The sequence below is a fragment of the Camponotus floridanus genome, unplaced genomic scaffold (genome assembly GCF_003227725.1).
Source record: "Camponotus floridanus strain SB8 unplaced genomic scaffold, Cflo_v7.5 scaffold2, whole genome shotgun sequence".
NCBI lineage: Eukaryota > Metazoa > Arthropoda > Insecta > Hymenoptera > Formicidae > Camponotus > Camponotus floridanus.
In genome coordinates this window covers 3039830-3062641 of record NW_020229325.1, presented here as the reverse complement: position 1 = coordinate 3062641, position 22812 = coordinate 3039830, and the positions used below count along the sequence as shown (strand labels likewise).

At 35.4% G+C, this 22812-nt stretch overlaps 2 protein-coding genes and 1 long non-coding RNA gene across 6 annotated transcripts; 2 read left to right on the top strand and 1 right to left on the bottom strand.

Moving 5' to 3' along the window:
• Positions 1-493: 493 nt before the first annotated feature.
• On the top strand, positions 494-19107 carry LOC105253619 (nephrin). 4 transcript variants are annotated; one of them, XM_011261756.3, is made up of 16 exons: positions 494-912; positions 3220-3764; positions 4124-4622; positions 7321-7453; positions 8172-8380; positions 8836-8946; positions 9839-10045; positions 11077-11222; positions 11336-11486; positions 12015-12145; positions 12844-13003; positions 13733-14029; positions 14661-14981; positions 16314-16604; positions 17108-17217; positions 18530-19107. In XM_011261756.3, the coding sequence occupies exons 3-16, from the start codon at positions 4436-4438 to the stop codon at positions 18641-18643; spliced, it is 2568 nt and encodes an 855-aa protein (XP_011260058.1). In that variant the 5' UTR covers positions 494-912; positions 3220-3764; positions 4124-4435; the 3' UTR covers positions 18644-19107. The 4 variants fall into 4 exon arrangements, with proteins under 4 accessions (XP_011260058.1, XP_011260054.1, XP_011260053.1 ...); XM_011261752.3 differs by having other exon boundaries at positions 494-1236; positions 1836-3764; XM_011261751.3 differs by having other exon boundaries at positions 494-1236; positions 1485-3764.
• A 756-nt stretch (positions 19108-19863) lies between these two features.
• LOC105253618 lies at positions 19864-21986 on the bottom strand. Its single transcript, XM_011261750.3, has 3 exons — positions 21759-21986; positions 20652-20918; positions 19864-20165 (listed from the first exon to the last, which is right to left on the bottom strand). Exons 1-3 carry the CDS (start codon positions 21912-21914, stop codon positions 19923-19925), a joined length of 666 nt encoding a protein of 221 aa, XP_011260052.2. The 5' UTR covers positions 21915-21986; the 3' UTR covers positions 19864-19922.
• LOC109610153 lies at positions 20727-22167 on the top strand. Its single transcript, XR_002192657.2, has 3 exons — positions 20727-20906; positions 21513-21894; positions 21985-22167. It is a non-coding gene; the product is annotated as an uncharacterized LOC109610153 (long non-coding RNA).
• The last annotated feature ends 645 nt before the right edge of the window (positions 22168-22812 follow it).

Below are 22812 nucleotides of genomic sequence, written 5' to 3'. Positions count from 1 at the left end.
AATCGGAATACAAGATAGAAAATATCATGATAGTATTATTCATCAGTCATAAATTCATCGGTCAATTCAATCGGTTTTATTTAATGAAACGATTAGATTATAATTTTAACAGTTTTGACTTTATAATCCGCTATTCGATTCAGAGAAATAAATAATGAGCAAAAATTCGAGTTTGTCGTGTAATCCAATTTAGCTCTTTAGAATTCAATCTGATGGATATCGAATATTGAAATTTGCGAGAAATAATAGCCCGAAATAATAATCGTTTTCCTCGCATCTCTGCGAAGGGATAAAAAATTCGCCTGAAATCTCGCGAGGGAGAGACGCATTTCCGTGATTCTCGTCGCATTCCGGGACATCCTGCGGGAACCATCAACCCCGTCGTGCACCCCCTGCACGGACAGCCCTGCGCGGCAGCACGTTCTCCACCACCTCCGCCGCCTTTACCGCCTCCGTACGGGGCTGTACATCGCGCGGGCATCGAAACGCGTCGAAACGCGAGGCGGCCGGATCGGACTGACTCGCGCGAATCGATCGGCGGCCCCGCGTCGTCGTCGACGTCGTCGTCCTCTCTCAAACCCGCGGCGGCGATTACAGCGGCGTGTCCGCGCGACGAGGAAGCGTGCACGCGACAGCACGCGTCGCGAGAGCATCGGGAATTCCGTCGTCGTCGTCGTCGTCGGTGTGGAAAGTCGCCAAGAGGCACGAGGGTTGAGAAAACGCAGGGCTCTCGTCTCGTCGGAAAGACGAGACTTCGTCTGGGAGATTCAGCCCTCGATTTGCCGGCTGCCAGATTTCTCTAGCTGTGGAGGAAAGTGCGAAGTTTTCCTCTGGAATAGGAGATCGTGAGAGACGATGAAATCGACGAGGAATGTCGAAATTCGGCGTCCAATAAATCGGCTGGCAACGAGTGTGCGTATAATAAAAATCGGTGCTTTAACTGACTAATATACAAATTGGAGAGCGACTCAGACAAGGGGAGAGGAGATTGGGAACATGCGAATGATTGGCTGTGCATGACTATTTTCTGCGAAAAAAAAATCACCGAGCTATCAATTACGCTTGTTAAGCAAAACGATTAACGCTGTTAAAAAGACTGAAAAACTGAACCAATCGATTTTAAATACCTTTTAAAAGTATTTTTTTTAAAAGAGAGCAACAGAAAGAGAGAGAGAGAGAAAATTTGAACCGGAGGGTGAAAATGAAACGTGGGAGCGAGAGAAGAGAACGACGGCCGTATGTATGCAACTGCTCGTATTTACCGCGCGGAAATTTTTGCTCTCTGTCAAAAAGTAAAACAATTCGCGCCATTGAAAAGTGAGACGCATTTTCCGCTGTTGAAAAATAAAGTCAGATTTATATATAAGAGTAAATTTTTCACGAATTCTGTCACTTTCGAATATTTTGCCGTTTCTACATGTTTTATATCGTATAGAATTTTCTCATATTTACGCGCACCTTATACATTTTATATCCCCCGACAGTGTCTTTTCCCTCGCGAAGGTCCTCGAAACGATACGGGGGATGATTGATCACGGCGGAAATTGAGGACCAGCACGATAATAACGCAAGTATCGTGCGAATATCGAGGTGCACGTCTCTCGAGCGATCTGTCATCGCCATTGTCGAATCGCCTAACGGCGGCCCTAAACCTACCTACCCCAAAGAGGTAGTAGCCCCGGAGGGACGATAATCCCCGCAGAGAAAGGCGGGTGGCCTCTCTCTCTCTCTCTCTCTCTCTTTGCTTCTCTCTCTGCTTCTCTCTCTCTCTTTCTCTCTCTCTCTTTCTCTCTCTCTCTCTCTCTTTCTCGTCAAAACGCGTTGCGCCATTTCAGCTGCGAGCTTCGACGAGTGCTTTAGTGTGCTTCGAGGTGCGCTTCCTCGCGAATTACACGAAGGGCGAAGAAAGAAATTCAACGAACATCAAAAGACCCGGTGATTAATGAGCGCGGGTAATTAAGAAACATTAGGGAAGGCTGCCGAACGACTCCTCGAGATTCTCGTACTATTCGACGTGTCGCTCCCCGCCGCCCCCTTCCTCCCCGTCCCCTCAAGAGGATCCTAGCCGGAGGACATCGCCGCGGGGTTGGCGGTGGGAGGAGGCCGTCTACCTTCGAGGTAAGAGGGAGCGAGAAAAAGAGAGAGGGAGGGTGAAAGAGAAAGGAGAGGGGATGGGAGGCCTTTAGGGGTGGAAAATCGTTGGAGAATGCCGTCGCGGTGAAATCACTCCTCTCGAACGCTCGCGAGACGATCAGACCACGAAGCATCCTCTGCCGGATCGTCCTTTTGCCTGCCTTCGCCACCTCGCCATTCGGGTGGAAGTGGAGGAAGTGACTGTCTGATCTCGGATGGAATGACAATAAGACTCCCCTTTGATTAATCGACGGAATAGAGAGAGAGAAAGAGAGAAAGAGAGAATTAGTCTTGTCGTCGCGCTCGAAGCGGCGGATTGTTTTGCAAGTGTTAAGAAGTTTCGGCTGCTTATAGAACCGGCTAAATATAACTGTAACTTGGTCGTAAATATAGCTATTCAAACGAGCGAGTGACGATTGAGATAATTGCATTGTAATATCCACTTTTCCACGATTGTGTATGAATGAACGCAAGATCATTAAAGTAAACTAATAAAAATAGCGAATATAATAAAAAAAGGATATATCGGATCAACCTGTGGAGAAGGTTCAACGTGCAAAAAGGAACCCTCGAGTGCAACGATTAATCAGGCGATTGTGATTAACGACCGGCTCGATTATCCCTTGATTTAAAGTGATTCGGATTAATCCCTTTCGTTGCATCTCGGGGCGAACTTTCTAGACGCGAACGTGAAAACGTAGGCGTATGCGACAATAACGCGAATGATTTCGGGGGGAGACGGGATAAGTAGAGTGGATCGAAATTAGAATCGTGTGCAGCCAGTGGAAGAGGGTCGGCGCTTGATCAGGCGAGCCGGCCGGCCCCAGCCAGGCTGCACTACTAAAAGGAACTCGTTTGCTTAAGGAGATCTGTGTTTGCTCTACACACATGCACGTATATACAGCGCCTACACCGGTCTCTCGCATAAAATTGTGCATTACAATCACGCCAAAAAATATTCTCGACGAGCGTGTGTCTCTATTCAAGATGAAATTAACGATGATGGCAACGGCGATAACAATACGTCAATGCGCGTGTTAATGATATTGCGGGAAATTTGTAATAATCGATCACGTATCATCGCAGGGGAAATATCGGAATTTCGATGCAGCTCGGATGTTTTTGTAATATCTGTCTTTGTTCGTGCCGCGACGTACGTCAATTTGAAACGCAGTGAGTAATCTCGACCTCCATGCATCTTTCTGGACGAATACCGGGATGTAATCGACGACGATAACCGAACGATAACAAATCACGACCAAGTCAGCGAGAAAAATTGCGGAAAAGGCGACGAATTGGGACGCGACAGAAAAACTATAGTTCACGAAGGACGAATCGGTGAAAAATAACGATGAAAGAATAACGTAAAATGATAAGCAAACATGTAACGAGAGGGAGAAGAAGAGAGAGCGATTGTGTGTAACAACGTGACCGAGGACAATAACGCTAAGAGAGGATAATCGAAGGCAATCACGTGGAAACATGAGCCGCTGTTGAACTTGATACCGTGACATAATCGAAAACGACGATATATTTTAGCAACGAATCGATCGGGACAGGACAAATATATAGCGACAGCAAAATAGACGAGAGACAACGTTAAAAAAAACGTTTACAAGTTGGTGCAGAAGGTTTGTGTCCACATAAATTCTTATTTGTAGAGACATGTGTTATTATTTCTTTTATTAATTCTTTTCCTAATTTTTCTATAATTTCTGTTATTAATTCTAATTAGAAAAAAATATATTTTTTTATTTCTTAAATTATTTTAATCGCATTTTTATCATTTTTCAAATAATTCACAAACTCAAATTTTACCTTTTATCAATTTTAGTTAGAAGAAAAATATTTTTTTTATTTCTTAAATTAGTTTAATTATTTTTAAAATAATTCACAAATTCAAATTTTAATATTTAATGAAAGCAAATCTATTTTATTGTCTAACAATATTCTTTAATCCTTTATTGATACATAATTTTATATATTATAGCACATATAATTAACATAACGAAACAAAGTAAAGTGAAGAAAGTGAATTGTGACAGCATCGACTTGACAGTGATACTCGACAGTGATTAAGAACGCGGTGAAAAAAGTGTAGATTTTTGTCGTCCAGGTATTTTCGATGTACTCCGACGACGGGCGCTCGAACTTGAAGAATTCGCGCTCGAGTAGGTGAGCGTATATTCCGCGTGTTCGTTCCGCACGCAAAATCGGGACGGGCAGCCGAAGACGAGACGGGACGGGCTCCTCTCGGTCGTGGAATGACAATAAAGGGACGGCGTGCCCGCGGGGTGCTATCATGCGAAGGACGACGAATTTGAGCGGTGCACCAGCGAGGTGTCCGGCGAAGGTGTCCCATCCCTTACGTGGGATGGCACTCGGGACGCTGGCCGAGATTGCGGTGAGACTCGTGATTAGCGGCTACATATTCGCCGTGGTCGTCTACGTAAATGCCAGCGGCAACTGGGATAAGGATGATGACCTAGGTACGTGAATCCTCTGACACGAACAATCGAGACAAACCAATCCCTGTCCAACTTGCCAGAATCTCACGTTGTTTATCTTTCCCGTAGACTACGTGTCCAAATTTTTCCGACCTTGTGTCTCAAAGGAGTTCCAGTGAGTTATCATTTTCTTGACGAAGCAATTGCCAGCTTTATGTATTTCTGTAACTCGGCAGGCTCGAGTTACAGAAATTCCGTTAAAGTAAAGTCCGCTTATGAAGTCAAATGATGAATATACTTATTTATTTAGTAACGAAACAATGTTTATCAGTTAATTTTCAACGGACTTTAATGGAATTTCATTTCTGAAATTGAAGATATCTTAAGTTTAGTTCGCCAGAAGTTCTCCAATTGCTAATTACTCGAAAACTATCGTGTTTCGATATTGTTGTTGAGGAAAAGCACCGCCGAGTTAATCGGGAAATACATTGGCTAAAAATTCATTCGGTGATTTTTTGAAGTACATACTAGACTATCGAATATTATATTTTTACGAAAGAATGCAAAAATATAATGAAAAGTATGTTATAGCTATACTTTTATAAGAATGCATTCAATTTTTAATTACTAAGAAAAGAACGTTGAGAATAATAAAAAAAAAAGTATCACTCTTACATTTTCCTGCAAAAGTGCCAGACAAGGAAGTAGTTGCAGCCAAGCTTGGCGGTTCTCGCTTCCTTTGAGATTATAGAGTTATACGATATTAACGAAGAAAGAGAATTTACTTAATAAAGTTATATTAATTTTAATTTAGCTTCGATTGCTGCGCACATTTAGCATATTCAACATGGAAGTTCAATATTTTACGCATTGTACTCAATATGTCTTTCATAAATGCATATTGAAAAGTGGAAAATTTGACAAAAAGTCGCGAGATTGAAAATGTTAGGATCTATATTTACAAAGAGTTATGATATTTTTTAAATAAAATTAGGTCGAAATATGTAACCGCCAAGGTTGAATGCACTCTTAACTTAAAACGTAGAATAATAAATAAGTCCTGTTAATAGCACATTCACAAGAGCTTTCAACTTTTGAATTTATAAACTGCCTCTTATTGAGCAATTTATATAAAAATGTTCCATTTCTTCAAAATATATTTGTCCTCTACAATTATTCGAATGTCTCTCTTTCTAAAGTCCTATTTGAAGGACCTTTATTTCTATTTACATTCGCGAGTTGTCAGTTTCTATTATATCTTTGAAATATCTTTTCTATAAAAAAAATGACATGCTTTTAAATAGATGGAACAGATAATAATCGCGCTGATACGAGAGAAAGATGTTAAAAAAAAAAAGATAAATGGCTCGTAGCATGTACATTTTTCATCGGAGCGTCACAAACAAACGTGAAAACGATATCCTGCCGGAAGAGTTCGTATTCGTGTTACAGACGTCGTTCGATTGATGAAAATTGCGGTGTATCGGAAAACGGGAAATCAGACGCAGCTTGTTGCGCGATCGGACCGGAAATCACTTAGAGCGTGAAACCTGCTCAAAGAAATGTTACACAGCGTAATTATATTTCGCGCTGCGCCGGGCGGAAATTCTCCATTATGCGCGAAAACGAACTTCATTAGTGATATTTTTCAAGCTGCTTTCCGGTCGCTTTATTCGAAGCAGAGAAAGCAAAGCGGCTTTCTTTTTATATCGCGAGACGCGGACTCTTTCTCGCGTTCAAATGCGACGTTAAATTGAAAAGAGAAACGTCCCTTAAAATATCTACACATTCTTAATGCGGCTCCATTTCGCGAAATGAATGTGAAACGATTTTATTCATTTAGAAAAGCCTCTGATATTACTTCAGCGTAATTAGAATCGCGACAAATAGTCTATAGTTTAAAGAATAAATTTAATCTAATTTTTTTTCACCTAAATCTCTCTCTCTTCCGTATATTTGAATAATTTGTGTGTATTTGTCTGAATAACTGTACTTGTAATACTCTTTTCTTATTAATTTAATAACCCTCTAAGTTCTTTCACAACATGAAAGCTAACGTTACAGCTCATTTAACTTATTAACCATATAATTGATAATTCACAAAATGTCAAGTTATTAAATGTAAATGACCTTTAAAATTACATTAAAGTTTAAAATTGCATTATATTATATAGTAGCTCTACACATTTGTTAAAATTATTAACTTAATTATTAAGCGACTTGTAATATTAGCTTTTTCGTTCTAAGAAAAACAGAGGAAGTACATTGTAAGTAAAATTATTCAAAGCATGTTGACGTTAATGAGATTTAGCTACGAAAATAAAAGTTGTATTGTTGTTTGCAGTAAATTCCAAAGAAATTATTAAAAATCAAAGAGACTGAAACTTTACAACTTTACTCAACTCTTTAGGTCGACATTTAAATTAAATTAATACTATTTAATTCAGTATACAGTTGTTTAAAAAAAATTATTTATGCCAAAGAAAAAATTCAAAGGCACTAATTATCGTTTATTGCGAAAAAACATGATTGATTTTATCGCATTGAATGCCGCATAGAGTCGACTTTGCAAAAACCTGAATGAAAAGAGCGTCTGATAAATAGACAAACGTGTAACTTGGAAAAATTCAATCTTTTGATAGATAGATTCTTGATGTAATTTAGACATAAATCAATCAGACAGGAAAGTCATTCGCCGACAACCACTGCAATATTAATCATCTTTCTTTCATGTTCTCAGTGTCCACGTCTAAGGTCAGCGCCGTACTTGGTCGTACTGCCACTTTGCCTTGCGACATTGAACCGTCCACGCGAGAAGATCGCGTATACATGGTACTTTGGTTCCGCGATTATGCGGTGAAACCCATTTACAGGCAAGCAATATCTTACAGTGTAATGTAATCTATTCAAAAAAATTGAAAAATTCAACGGAAAAAACCCATCTGTGTCTAAGACTCAATGTAATCGATAATATATAGAGTTATTTATAAAATTGATAAAAGATATATTACATATCTTTAATCCATCATATCTTTAATTTTATCTTTCTTTTATAGGATCCTCGATTAAATAAAATAAAAAACCCATTTGTATCTAAGAATCAATGTAATCGATAATATATAGAGTTATTTATAAAATTGATAAAAGATATATATTTTTAATCTATCATATCTTTAATTTTATCATTTTTTTTATAGAATCCTCGATTAAATAATTATTAGTGAAAAGTCTTTCTTAAAATATTCAAGTGAAAAGTCTTTCTTAAAATATTCAATTATCTTTAATCCATCATATCTTTAATTTTATTTTTTTTTTATAGAATCCTCAATTAAATAAAAAACCCATCTGTGTCTAAGAATCAATGTAATCGATAATATATGGAGTTATTTATAAAATTGATGAAAGATATATTACATATCTTTAATCCATCATATCTTTAATGTTATCATTTTTTTTATAGAATCCTCGATTAAATAATTATTAGTGAAGTCTTTTTTTAAACTATTCAAGCTCAAAATATTCATTACAGATAGAAAAATTATGAAAAAGGTATAAGATAAAAAAGTGACAGAATTATACGTATCTTTTCAGTTTTGACGTGCGGGGCCGAGCTTTTAACAAGGCCCTGAACTGGTCAGACAGCACTGCCGTAGGGCCTAGAGCCTACTTCGTCACCGTGACGAAACCCGCCGCCCTTTCCCTGGAGGCGGTTCAGCTGGACGACGAGGGGGTCTATAGATGCCGCGTAGACTTCAAGAACTCGCCGACCAAGAACTTCCAAGTGAATCTCACGGTGATCGGTGAGAGAAAACTCATTACCGTAACGACCGCTCCTCGTAACATCGCCCTGGTATGATTAACTGCGCTCCTTAACGCGTAAAACGCTTCGAGATCGTCCAAAGATCTCTCTCGCGGTAAGAAAACGGAGGGAGACCAGGGTGGAATATTAGCTGCAGTTAACGTTGGCCGATACGCGGTGGTCCTTTTTCATCTCGGGATGCAAAGTTAAACTTGCCGGAACAATCTCACCGCCGTCTCTCGCGGTTTCGCTAATTGAAGGACCCGGCGCGGTTTAACCCATTTTTCTGAGAAACTTTGAGGGGGGACGAATTAATCGAAATTTCATTTTTGTAATTTCAATAAATTAACTTTCGCGAGTTCCTAAAAAGACGGAGACTCTCGAAACCGTTTATTCGAGGCCATTATCCGTTAATTATGGAAAGCGAACGCTTCATGTTCGCGATATTGTTCGCAGTGCCGCCGCATCAGCTGTTCATCTATGACAGCTCCGGGGTGCAGGTGGAAAGAGTAGCCGGACCGTTTCAGGTCGGCATGGAATTCGGCTTGTCCTGCGAAGTGAGAGGAGGTAAGTTGTCATATGTTCTAATTCGTATCTTTGGATTTGTTTAGAAATTTGCAGAGGCGTATCCTACACATCTTGCGTTTCCATTCGCGAGTTACTTACATTTATAATTACGTTTTCAGTTGTATGTACGTCTAAATGTATTCCAGTTATACATTTCTTTATCAAAAGACGGTAAATTAGCATTAACGTACAGTTAATTAATTTCGCATGCAAATCGTGAAACAATTGTTTCCTCATAATCTCCCTCTTCTCAAAATTATCCTTGTTCGAGACCGATTAAAGTTAACGACAGAGACGAGAGGTAAAATACGGTGTTTCAGAGGGTAAAACAAATCTCTCCATATTTTAAAAACAGCAATGAATTTATCGTGCGCGATTCTCGTTACACCTTTCCGTTTGTAGGATTTTATCCGTTGTATAATCCCTCCTTGAGAGAAATCAGGTTTCTCATTAATATGTTAAGTCGGAGATACGAATCTCGGCGAGAGAGTGTGACAAATTACCCGACTCGGCCAACATTACACGCGTAACCTCCGGTGTAAATCCCTTCCTCTCCCTCTCTCACGAGATCGCGTGAACAAATAAAAAGAGACGGAAAAAAGAGAGAGAAAGAGAAAGAAAAAAAGAAAGAGAGAGAGAGAGGAAGAAAGATACCTTGGTGGCCTATTGTTAGCAATTAAATACAAGCCCTGGCCTGCACTAAGTGGCCAGACTGGGTATTACGCGGGCGTGTCTGATCGGAGACACCCGGTATTAAGGGTAATTATGGCCCCAGGTGATTTGTCTGCTGTCACGCAAGCCTGATCGACAACGGTACGGAAAGAGAGGGGGAGGAGGAGTTAATTAGTCGCGTATAATTTCCGTTGCTTTCCGTGCTTTCGCGGGCGCGAAGGGAAACCCACGCCGGTAGTGAGCTGGCTGGTGGACGGCAAGGAGGTGAACGGCAGACTCGAGGAGTTCGAGAGCCAGAACATCGTCGTCAGCAAATTGACGGTGCCGCAGCTGCGACGAGAGCACCGCAACACGACGTACAAATGCCGGGCGACCAACACGCACCTTATACCGCCGCTGGAGAAGACGGTGATCCTCGACGTTTATCGTGAGTATCGCTTTCGGACTTTATTCCTCGCATGAGAGAAAAATATTTTCACGGACGCGAAAGTGAAACTTGTTAATTTCGCTTATTCCTTCAATGGCGAATCTGATATAGAAGGCTGCAACAATTTAAAAATATATGTACAGGAATATTCGTGCATTTTTTCACTTTTTTATTCGTGCGTTAAAATTATATTTATTTTCATTCTCCTCTGCACTTGTGGTAGCTAAATATGAGAGCGATCGGTTTTTTAACTTTGAAGCGATGAAAAATATTGAAATGTTAAGAGCCATTGAAGGATGCCGATTCATTTTAATTGCAATCATTTGCGTATTTTGAAAGTTATATGTATGAATAAGAAGAGTTTAGTTAAATTGGGATAATGTGTATATCTGACAAAAATGGCATTTATTTGCCGCAATATTGGTCATGCTACCTCTAATTATGCTTTTGCAAAGTTAATCAAAATCCCCGTAGTATTCAGCCTGTTAATAATTCACATTAGTTAAATTTCGACCGCGAAAAGTAATCCTTTCGCATTTACGTTATCGACTCGATAAATTATTGACAGGTTTGTTGAAAATAGAAGCGAGGTAAACCTGTTATACGGATAATTATAGCTTATATACAACAGTGAAAATAAATTTAATCTCTTCTTTTATTTATTCAGGCGTAAATAAATTTCTAGAGATAATAGCTTCCTACAATCATTTTAAATGAATATTTTTGTGTTGAAAGTGATATTTATAATCTTTAGAGAAATGATATTATCGTAAATATTTATATATAAATATTCTCATGAAAAATTACATCAAAGCATTTAATAAGTAGAAATATGGAAGGAAAATTAAAAAGTCGAAAGACCTATCGGAAAAAGAATTCTCATTCTTAAACATTAATTGACCTCGAAAGCATTGCAAACTCCTAAGTTTTGACGTCGAGACATCGATCTCAAAATTGTTTAGGAGGAATGAGAAAACGTCCGTATCACTAGAATATCATATAGAATAAAAATAATTCGCCATTGATTCTAGTAAAACCGCTAACCGTGAAGATATTATCGAAATTAACGGTCATGGAAACGGAGAAGGACTACTCCATCACCTGCGAGACGACAGGCTCGCACCCCCGCGCTCGCATCACCTGGATCGAGGGGAACGAGACATTTCGGAACGGCAAGGTCGATATAATGATATACTTTAAAGTGCAATACCTTGTGCGATTTTTTTCACCTTCTTTTCTCGAAACCGACTCCAAATTATCCCGTCTACCAATCATCGAATTTGCCAGCAGATGATGGAGAGCGGCAACGCGTCGGTGGTTTTGAGCACGTTGATATTCTCACCCGTTCCCGACGACCATGGAAAGATCCTCAAGTGCCGCGGTGAAAATCCGGCACTGACGGATGCGTACTTGGAGGACTTCTTCAAGCTAAATGTCGTCTGTAAGGAACTCTCTCAAAACTCGGCGAATACAGGTTACGGTTATATCGCGAAATTAATCAGTCGCAATTAATATATCATGTTTCTCAACATTTCTAAAAAATTAATTAGTATACACTTTTAATTTTGCGAAAAAAATCTACTTATGCAAGCAATACGTTATTGATGATAATGTTTAAATATATGAAAAATCTTGTCGATGTAATCGATCAATTGTAATTTCGCTTGATTAAAATATATATCTCAAAATTTTTTCGAGAAATAATCAAATATTTGAAATCCATCGAAAGATATAAAAAATGCAAATATGAATAACATTCGGTAAAGCTTGTTTTTTCAGCCTCAATCAGAAGTCGTAAATCTATTACACGAATAGTCATATGTCTTATTGATACCCTCTTGCTTTCTTCGCGTGTTCCGGCGGCTTTAATATTTTACGGCCACTTTTTTCGGGATCTACTGAAATATTTCATTACAAACGTACGATTGCATTACATAAAATATTAAGCTTCTCGAAAACTTCTCTCCAGTTCCGCCCAAGGTAGAGCTGCATCTGGGCAGCACCCTGAACGCGGAGAACATAAAGGAGGGCGACGACGTGTATTTCGAATGTAAAGTCCGTGCTAATCCAGAGCATCACAAAATCACCTGGCGCCATAATGTAAGTCCACAATAATAAGTCTAATTTATTTAGTTTAATTAATCTAATTTATTTAATCTAATTAATTTAATTTAATTTAAAATACTCTATGAAGTCTCAGTGTTTTTTTTTTTAGAATTTCGATATAATTAATTTTTATTTTCCTCGTCAAAAAAAGTATCGAGTATTTGATGTTTGAAAAAAAATTCCAATGAATAAAGAATAGAGGTCTGAAAACATGATATATCAATTTCTTGTTATAAGAGAGAGTCAATAGCGATTTTTTATTTCAATAAAGATTAATCTGAAACTTGATACTTTATAACAGATCTTTTAAGATGTTATTTGTAACTTTCAAAAAGCCAGATTTTCGATAAAGAAATTCATAAGAAATAAAATCTTCATCTTCGTTTACCTTTCGATTTCCATAAAAATGCGAGAGAGATTTGAAAAAAATATATATATACTAAATCCCAAGTATATGTAATGTATATCAAATATTTATGGGAAAAAGAATTCTATTGAAGAACTTTTCTCTACCTTCTGGATGAGAGCAGTTTGAAAGGTGCGAAAAATGTTACACGATATCGATTTGCCACCTTCCCTTTTCTTATATTACCAAAGAAATAGTATAAAACGCTATAGTATAGAACGCTATAGTATAGAATGCTATCGTACCTTCAACCTCCGTGTTAAAAGCGCTAATCCATCAATGACAGGGCGCGGTGCTGACGCAAAACTATTCGGCTGGTATCATCATGAGCACCCAGAGCCTGGTTCTGCAGGGTATAGGTCGTGACAACGCGGGAAATTACACGTGTCTCGCCAGCAACGATCGCGGAGAAACGACGAGCCCCATTGTGAATCTGAGAGTACAGTGTAAGTAAATACGCAAGTTCGATTTTGTAAGTGATCCTCTCGAGGAAACATAACTTGGCAATTGAATGTCGGTGAGTTTAGATAATTGATTTTAAAAATTAAAGCTTTGCTATTTAAATACAGAGAGATATTTATAAAAAATTCATCATACATATTTTACATAAATAGATTTAAATATCTAAATACGTGTTATTTATCGTATAAATATTTATGTACATTATGCATATTTAATACATATTTGCATTAACAGGGAAATCTATATAAAAATAAATTATTAAAATACGTCCGATTAAAAAGATACATTATTGCGGTAAAATTGACCTTTGACCTTTTCACACATCGCTAAAAGTTACATTCAACGTGAGGTACAACGTTAAATTCCTCCTGTTTCTGTTCCGGTAAACTCCAAATACGCGTTACACAATATGCCAACTGCGCGTAATTGTGTTCAGTAGCGGAATATCACGGACGTCAGATATGAAGGATTACATTTTAGAAGCCAATTTATTTTCAACCCTCCTATCCAAGCCCTACGGCGAACAACATAATTCTACCGATTAAGGGCGAATAAAACGGCGCTTAAACTCGGCATAATCCCACTCGAAGTTTTGTCGATCGATAGCGGAGATGAAATTGTTTCGTCTTTCGACAATTTCATTTCGACAACTCTTTTTTTTTTTCCCCTGATAACGTGTGCGAACCTCTTCTTTTTTCCTTCCTCTCGACCAGTCGCGCCGGTTTGCAAGTTGAAGGAGGTAACGATCATCGGGGCCTCCCTGGAGGAATCCGTGAAGGTGCGCTGCGAAGTCGACGCCGATCCCAGCGAGGTGGACTTTGTCTGGGAGTTCAACAACAGTGGCGAGAACTTCGAGGTCGCGCCGGCCAGGTTCGATGGCAACAACGGCACCCTGAGCGAGCTCATTTACACCCCCGTATCCGAGAGGGATTACGGCGCTTTGACCTGCTGGGGTAGAAACGCGATAGGGAAACAGGAGACGCCTTGCATCTATCAAGTCATTCCGGCAGGTGATACATTTATCGCATCACGAAAAGAGAAAGACGGAGTTTTCATCATTTTTTTTTTTAAGTCAGTATCTTTCTTCCTTTTATATCTCGGAATCGAAATATGAAAACTTTTTGTCTCGTTTTCGCTTTTAGAGAGAAATATATTTTATGACTCGAAAATGTATTTAAATGTTATACATATTTTCATGTGTGACATAAACATATGATATTTAGATGCTCGTATTTGAAATTCTCGGCGCGGATATTTCTGCTCTTTTTTTATCCGATTCGCTTATAGTAGATTTCTCATACACGATGTTTTGTAAATTCGAAAATATTTATTATAATATTAGTTTTCTGCAATGGAATATTATTTTCTACTTATCCCATTACATTTTACTTAAATTGTTTCTACTTTATACCTTCGCGTTGAATGCCAAGGGAGATTCCTTTTTATTTCACATATATCTTGATTTTTCTTCTTGCCTTTCAACAGAGAAAATATATCGAGAATTCTTCAGAAGATGAAAATATCTATCTTATTTTAATAAAAGTAAATTCTTGAATAAAAAGTTTCAAATAGGAAGGCAAGGTATGTAAAGGCGCGCAAAGTCTTCGCGCAAGTTTTCGTGACAAAAACGCGTTTGTGCAGTGAAACCAAATCCCCTGAACAATTGCACCATCAAGGCATCGCTCAATCAAAGCTCGGAGATCCTGGAGGTCGAGTGCGTGCCAGGATACGATGGCGGGCTCCACCAGGAGTTTCGGCTCGAAGCTTACGAGGTATTGACTGGCACTCTTCGGGTGAACGCGTCCAGCGTGTCGGCCGATCTGCCGATCTTCCGAATCGCCGTGGCTGATCTCCTGCCGGCCACGCACTTTTACCTGGTGACGTACGCCGTAAATGCCAAGGGCCGTAGCGAAGTGTCGCTCCTGGAGGACATAATGCTGCGAGATTCGGAGAAGCATACAGGTAATTGAATTTTAAGAAAATTGTTGTTGTGCAAAAAAATGTATTTTTTACACAACTTCAAAATTTATTAAATTCTTAATTAGTAGCTTATTACATCTATAGTTTCTCTTTTCATTTCCATTTAATATATAGTAAATAAATTTTGTATATTTTTAAAAACTTGGTCTCTATCGTATTTATAACAGTAGCAATAAATAAAAATGACACGTTGATAAAACATTTTTATATAGGTACTATCAAATCGTTTTCGAGAGAGAAAACTTGTGGAAAAATAATCACTTTTCTATTTTCTTTTGAAAAGAATTATTAGAGTTCTATTTTCTTTTAAAAAGAATTAAAGAATAATCGATTTGATTTGAAATATAAACATATTCTATATCTTTTTTAAGAAGATTTTTAAATCAAACAAAATTGATAACATTCTATAAAAAAATTCTCTTAAAAAATGGATAAAAATCTATTCTGTATAATTTAATTTACAATTCGAAATTGATGAGTAATTGTATTTAAATTTTCGACAGAACTATCAAAAACAAATAATAAAACTTTTTTAATCTAAATAAAACTTAATCTAATAAAACTGAATAATTATTTTGAATTAATACTTTATATCTCAAATTCTGTTCTATTTTATCAAAAAAGAACAATTGATTTTTTTCGATTAAGAATATATATGTCAGATATACATTTATTTTTCTCTCTCTCTTAATTCAGTGGATAATGTTTATATCATATAACTTAAGAACTATCGTATATCGTATAATTTAGGATTTTACAACAGATTTAACACGTCTTCATTATCATTTACACATAATTAATAATATAATTGTTTTTAATGATAATTTTTTTAAAATTAAGCTTGTAAATAATTAGAAATATACATATCAATTATTTTAAATTAAAACTTTACATCTTAAGCTCTGTTTTAATTTATAAAAAAAGTATTTGTGGACAATTGATTTTTTTCGATTAAGAATATATATATATAATATATTCTTAATCGAAAAAATCAATTGTCCACAAATACTTTTTTTACAAATTAGAATAGAGCTTAAGATGTAAAGTAATATATATTTTTTTCTCTCCTAATTCAGCGGAAAAAAGATAATGTTCATATCATAACTTAGGATTTTGCAACAGATTTAACACGTTTTCGCTATCGTTCACACATAATTATTAATATAATTGATTTTAATGACAATTTTTTCAAATTAAGCTCGTATATAATTCTATGAAAATATACATATCATATATCGCGTAGGAAAAAAATATTCTTTAACATGACAAGAAACTTGCCAAATCCATTATGCGACAGAATGCATTCGCTTACAGATACCGGAGTCAGCATGATGCCGTTGATTCTCCTGCTGATCGGTTGCCTGCTCGCTTTCGGCGCGACGGTGATCTCGGTGATGCTGATGATGTATCGACGCCGCGGCACCACATCCCCCGTGCACATCGAACCCTACATGAAACAGCCGATAATCACGCCGCCGGACTCGAGGAACAATTCGATGCTGGACGTGACCCATGGCGACCACACGTACTTCGTCGAGTATACGCTGAAACAGGTCACCGATTACGCGCTCAATAATCAGCCGGATATCATACAGTCGCCGCAAGGTAATATGCTGTCAGAGAACTACCACTTTTATTTTCCCGATCTCATTTGATCCCATCGAGTTCAATATCCATCGCGGCGAATCGTCTAAAAAAGGAAACCATGTCACAAAAAGAAAGAGAGAGGAAGAGAGTATGAGAAAGAAAGAACTATTTTAGAAATTTATAGAATATCAGAAATTAGTACTATAATATTTCTGTTTCTTTCTTTCATTGTTTAAAAAAATTTTAAATTCGTCATGTCACGTGCTATTTTGAAGCACAACGAAATTTTGCAATGGATATTTTTGTCGAATAGCGATTTCTAATTCCATTTGCATGACGGTAGTAAGAATTACATTCGCTTAAGCTTCAAATAAAAAATCAAATTTGGGAACTGCTTATATCGACATTAAATCAGTTTTACTTTTTAATTCTGCCTACCTAGTTTCTGTTCGCAATATTTTATTTAAATCATTTAGAAATTGTATATTAATAAGATAAAAATACAATGCGTGGAATTTCAGACCAAGACAAGATCAAACGCGAACCACAACTGTTTTTGCCAGTGAGACCAGACACGTTGTTTGCGCCCTACGATATTCATAAGCAAGGGCTGCAGACGAATAGATGCAGCGTAAGTCATTCCAAAAATTATACATTTTTATGATTATGTATTTTTTAAATAAAAGAACAATTGAGGTATATATGTGTAGAACGAATGACACATTATTACAATCAATAAATTGATCCTCCGCGTTAAATGTCATATTATTATTAATATCGACATCAATGCATTCTGTTGCATCGTAATTGAAAAAGAAAAGTTTTACTTTAATTCTTGTATTAAAATAATCTCGAAGATAATAATTTATCTTTATAATAATAATTTAGTTTGAAAATAATAATTTGCAACAAGTGTATGACACATATTTTTGTCTCAATTCTTTCTCATTAACGATTTATTATTTCCCTATATAATATTTTCTACAATTATATCTCAGTAGAAGAATTAAAGTGAAGTGTGTCTTTGATTCTTTCTTCGACACTTTAAGAAATAAAGTTTCAATATATATAATTCGAGACTCCGATTTAGAAGATTAGAAACTTAATCTATCGTAGATTGAATTTCTATCGATCGCTTATAAATTAAACCAGATTAAACCGGCTACCTCTAAATTCAACTAACCAATCTCAATTCAACTGTAACGCAGTCTGTTATGAATAATATCGATCCATTGAGGCAGTTGGAAAAAAATAAAAATATAATCAACATTATTTTTGTGATCAACAAAATGTTTATTCAAATCTCGTAAAAAAATTCTCTCAAAATTCCTTGATCTTTCAGGTATTTTCGAATAAAATTTCAAATAAAAAGAATATTTTAAAGATTTTTTTGGTGCAAATTTGTAAAATAAATTTTCTTATTATGTGTTTTCTAATATTTTTCTTTCATACAAATATAGAGAAATATAGAGCTTAAGTTTTAAATGCTAAATTTTCAAATATATTGAATAGCTTTCGCAAACATACATATAAATAAATTTTTCACTTGTATAACATTTTCATTTTTTAATAGTTAAAAATTACAATAAAGAATATATATTAATTGCATATTCAATGTTTTATTAAAATATTGAATATATAAGCAAATAAAAAAAATGTATATTTATATTTTTAAATTTATAATTCATTCGGTTTGTCAAAACTACTTATAATATAAAAACAAACTTATTAAAGAGAATTTTTTTTTTAATATTTACTAAGTTTCAATAAAATTCCATGAGAATTCTTTTACTTTTTCAAGTACAAAAGATCTCTCTGAAAATTTCAAGTTTTCCATGTTTTTTCAAGCAGTGTAGACATACTTCAAACTCTAAATTCTTTTATTTCTCTGCGTGATGTCAGCCACATTAAATACGCTCGATATTTTTTTCTTTTCCTGACAGCTGAATCCATTCTCCGCAAAGTCCTGGGAGCCTATCAGCTTCAAGGCCGATCGTAACCTGATGAAGGAGATCATCATCGCCAATTCCATACCTGGCCCAGAGAGCTGCGTGTAAACTCGATCGCAGGAGTGAATCGAGACGCCAAACATATACACATACATATATGCATGTACACACATACATATATGCATGTACACGCATACATATATACATGTACACATTACATAGCACAGGACGATCGATTCCGAAAGCCTGAAAATTGTATCGCGCGCGTCGGTTGGACACACGCGGTTATCAACGCAAAGTCAACGAATCTCGTGTCTCGCTTGTTAACGCGCGCCGGTGACATATCACACGATGACGATATCGTAGCAGATAACATACATATCAGCATATCGTAGCATATATCGTGGCGCGCCACGATCTCTCCCGAGATTCCCGGGAGTTTAGATCCCCGTCGATCCAGCGCGAGACCGGGACGAGGAGTCGCGAGTCGTCGCGACACGACCTAGTCGCATAATTTAACCGAACGCTACACGTGGTGTACTATTCCAAGTTTAATATATTTTGTGTCAAGTCTTGAAACGTCTCGTCATTTCATAGCGCCGTTCATCATCATATCCTATTCTCTCTCGCTTTATATATTGCTTTAATTCATCCTTGCATTGCTAAATAGATTTTGTATATTTAAAACAAAAATATTTATACCTTCACATAACGCAAAATCATTTATATTTATATTTTTGTCCTCTAGATTTTTATTTTCAATTCATTAACATCTCTTAATTTGCATATCTGCTCTATCTTGATAAGTGATATATTATTGGTGTGTATATATGTGTGAGACATGTTCCAAATAAATTTTCTATCACTTCAGAAATAATTTCTTATTATAGTTTGTTATAATTATGCACACAATCTAGAATTAACTTACTCTTTAATTTAATAAAATAGTCTAGCCATATTTTCTTAGATTCGTATTATAACAGTTATATATGGACTTCAAAAAATAAAATAAATATTTATTTTTTTAAAAATAAATATCTTTGTGTATCACATATGAAAATATATTTGAATATAATATTTATTTATATTTTATATATATAATTTAGCTCTCTCCTTGTGGAGAGGAATAAATATTAAAGAATCTTTTATCGGAAAAAAATATATATTTATTCAATATTTATAAAGGAATATTTATAGAGGACATACGCATGTACGTGTATATGTATCATATCAAATATACTTGAAACTTTGAGTTTTGTCTCTAACGATAAGACAAAAGCGACATTTAACAAATCTTGTATCGTATATAATTTGGTAAATATGATATGAATATAAAATAAAAAAATATAATATTGGTATTCCTACCACCAGAGGAACAGCATGCGATTTAAAATAAAGAGCGTTTGGCATGCTTGTATCTAAGAGTCGACGCGAAGCAGGTACGACTGCTTCCGCAAGCAGTCGCACCCAGGAAGACCCCGTATACCAGAGCGGACCAGACTATTACGCCAACCGCAGCGGCCACCAGTATCAGATATGCTCGATGACGAAAACGATCTAAAATTCTCAGCACCCACTTGCGGTCTATCAACGCTCCTCTGAGAGACGTCGCACGATGCAAGGATGTGAACTACAAAGATGCGCGGTTATCAGAGAATATCCGGTTATGTATAATCATTTTAATTACTTAAAGAAGAAGGTAATTTTTGTACAATACTAGTCTCTTTTCTATGATATATAATTATAATATAAGTGGAATATAATTATAATATAATTATATATAATTATAATATATTACATAATCTTTTAGAATTATAATTATAGTATCTTTTAGAATTATATTATATTATAGTAATTTTTTATAATTATAAAATGTTATAATAATTATACAATATTATTGTTATAATATATTATAATAATTTTGTAATGTATAAAAAAGAAAGCAATATGATTGATTAAATCGATTAATAGATTTTAATAATGTTTATAATAATGTTTTATAATTATAATAATACGAGTATAAAACATTATTATTGTTATATTATTGTCATAATTTTTCATTGTATAAAAAAGAAAACGATTGATTAAACCGATTAATAATAAAAGAGAAATCTACCTCTACATTCGCGTTTATCTTTTCGACAGTCCGGTTTGCAACTGTAACTGCCTTATGCGTTTCGTATACTCCATCGTACTCTTCATCATACGGTTGCCGTGTTTTGCCTTCTTCGTATATTTCATCGTCGTGTGGCATCTCGTGCATTTCATCATATATTTCGCGGACTTCATCGTAAGATACTTCGCTCATGTTAACAGGCATTTCGCTACGAGTCTCTTCGCATACCTCATCACGTGCTTTGCTAATGACCAGGTAGCGTTCGTGCTGCATATGATTTTTTTACGTATATAAAATTATTGTTCATGTGATAAAAAACGAAAAAAATTGGAGAAATTTTGGATAGGAAATTATAATTTTTTTTACACTTTTACTGTCGTCAAATCGTCGTGGATTTCGTTTGTGAATCTTAAATATTTTTCTAATTAAAATGAGATTATATATATAAACATACAAGTGGTTTTTATTGCAAATTTTTTTATAGTATATTAAAATAAATGTAAAAAAGAGGCGAAGAAATGCAAGAAAGTTGTCGAAAAGCGAATAATTTCTCTATTACATTCTATCATTATAAAAAAAAATAATATTATATTAAAGTTTGTTATAGTTAGGTTTGTTTAAATACTGTAATATAATGCATTACAAAAGCTTATTCATTTCTTATAGTAAACATAAGAAATGAATAAGCTTTTATAGTGCATTATATTACAGTATTTAAACAATTATAAATATATAACGATAAAAAGTTTTCAGCATTCTTTCCCCGTCTTTAAAAAAAATTATATTTTTCTTGTAAAGTTCGGAGGATATCTTCCTTTTAATTTTCTTTTTCATAATACAATATATATAATTTGTTTTCAGATACAATTCCTCTTTCCTAAATATTACACTATCAATTACGAGACGCTTCGAATCATCGAATGCAAAGGCAAAATCAACATGCCTTCGCAAACGCCCGTTCGGCAGGATGTATCTTAAAACAAAGGGGGAGAGAGAGAGAGCACGAATGACGTTCTCCAAACAGTGTAAAGGATAATTTTAACACTGCCAGGGGCTTTCGGAGGGAATCAATAACATCCAATTACGGAAATACCCGGAGATTCGTACCTGCATGTTCTGTAGTTTACTCATTTGCTGACGGACCAGGCGAACCACCTTACATTTCGCATGTTGACAATTGGCCAGGAAAACCGCGAGACTCGTCGTCTGCTCGTCCTGCTCCAGATACTGACAACCGACGCATGTATGCGTATCGCATATCATTTTTTATGCTGTATAAAATAACTTCTCGCGATGTTCGCGAAGGAAGATTTAAAGAGATCATTTTTTGTAGGATAAAATTTGCCGAAGGCGGCTGAAGGTACGGCTGAATCATCATATTATAAAATGAACAGCGCGATCGTCTTTTACGTCGAAAGTTTATTATCTTTATCCCTTCAATTTGTTCTTCCTATTTGTATTTTTACGCTATCTTCTGCTATGATCTTCTGCAAATGATATAAAAATGATATAAGAAATTATAATCGATAATATATGATTTAATTATATTATTATATATATGTAATATTATATAATTATAATTATTTAATTATATTATAAATTAAATATATAATTATACATATAAATTATACACATAAATAATTGAAGTTATAATTAGTTATATGTATAATATTACATTAACTAATTATAATAATATTAATTATAAATTATAAAATGTATAATAATAAAAAATTTTTTGTATCTAAAACGAAATGAGCGCGTGTTTGCATGATACAAAATGTATCACGCAAAGATAGAGAAGATAGAGAAAATATAAAAGATTTTTTTACTGTTATACATAATCTAATATTATATAATTAATTATAAGTTCAATTATTTATGATATAATTTATATGTATAATTATATATTAATTTATAATCTAATTAAATAATTATATATATATACATATATATATATATATATATATATATATATATATGTATATATATATAAATTCAACAATTTAGTCGATACTATAATTTGCATTCTGCTGTGATTTAATTTTAAAAATATAGCTATTTCTGGCATCACATATAGTCTATCAGATCATAAATTTAACAGTAATCAAGTATAAAATACGCCTGTGTCAAATCCAATTGCCAATGTGCATAATAATTTCAA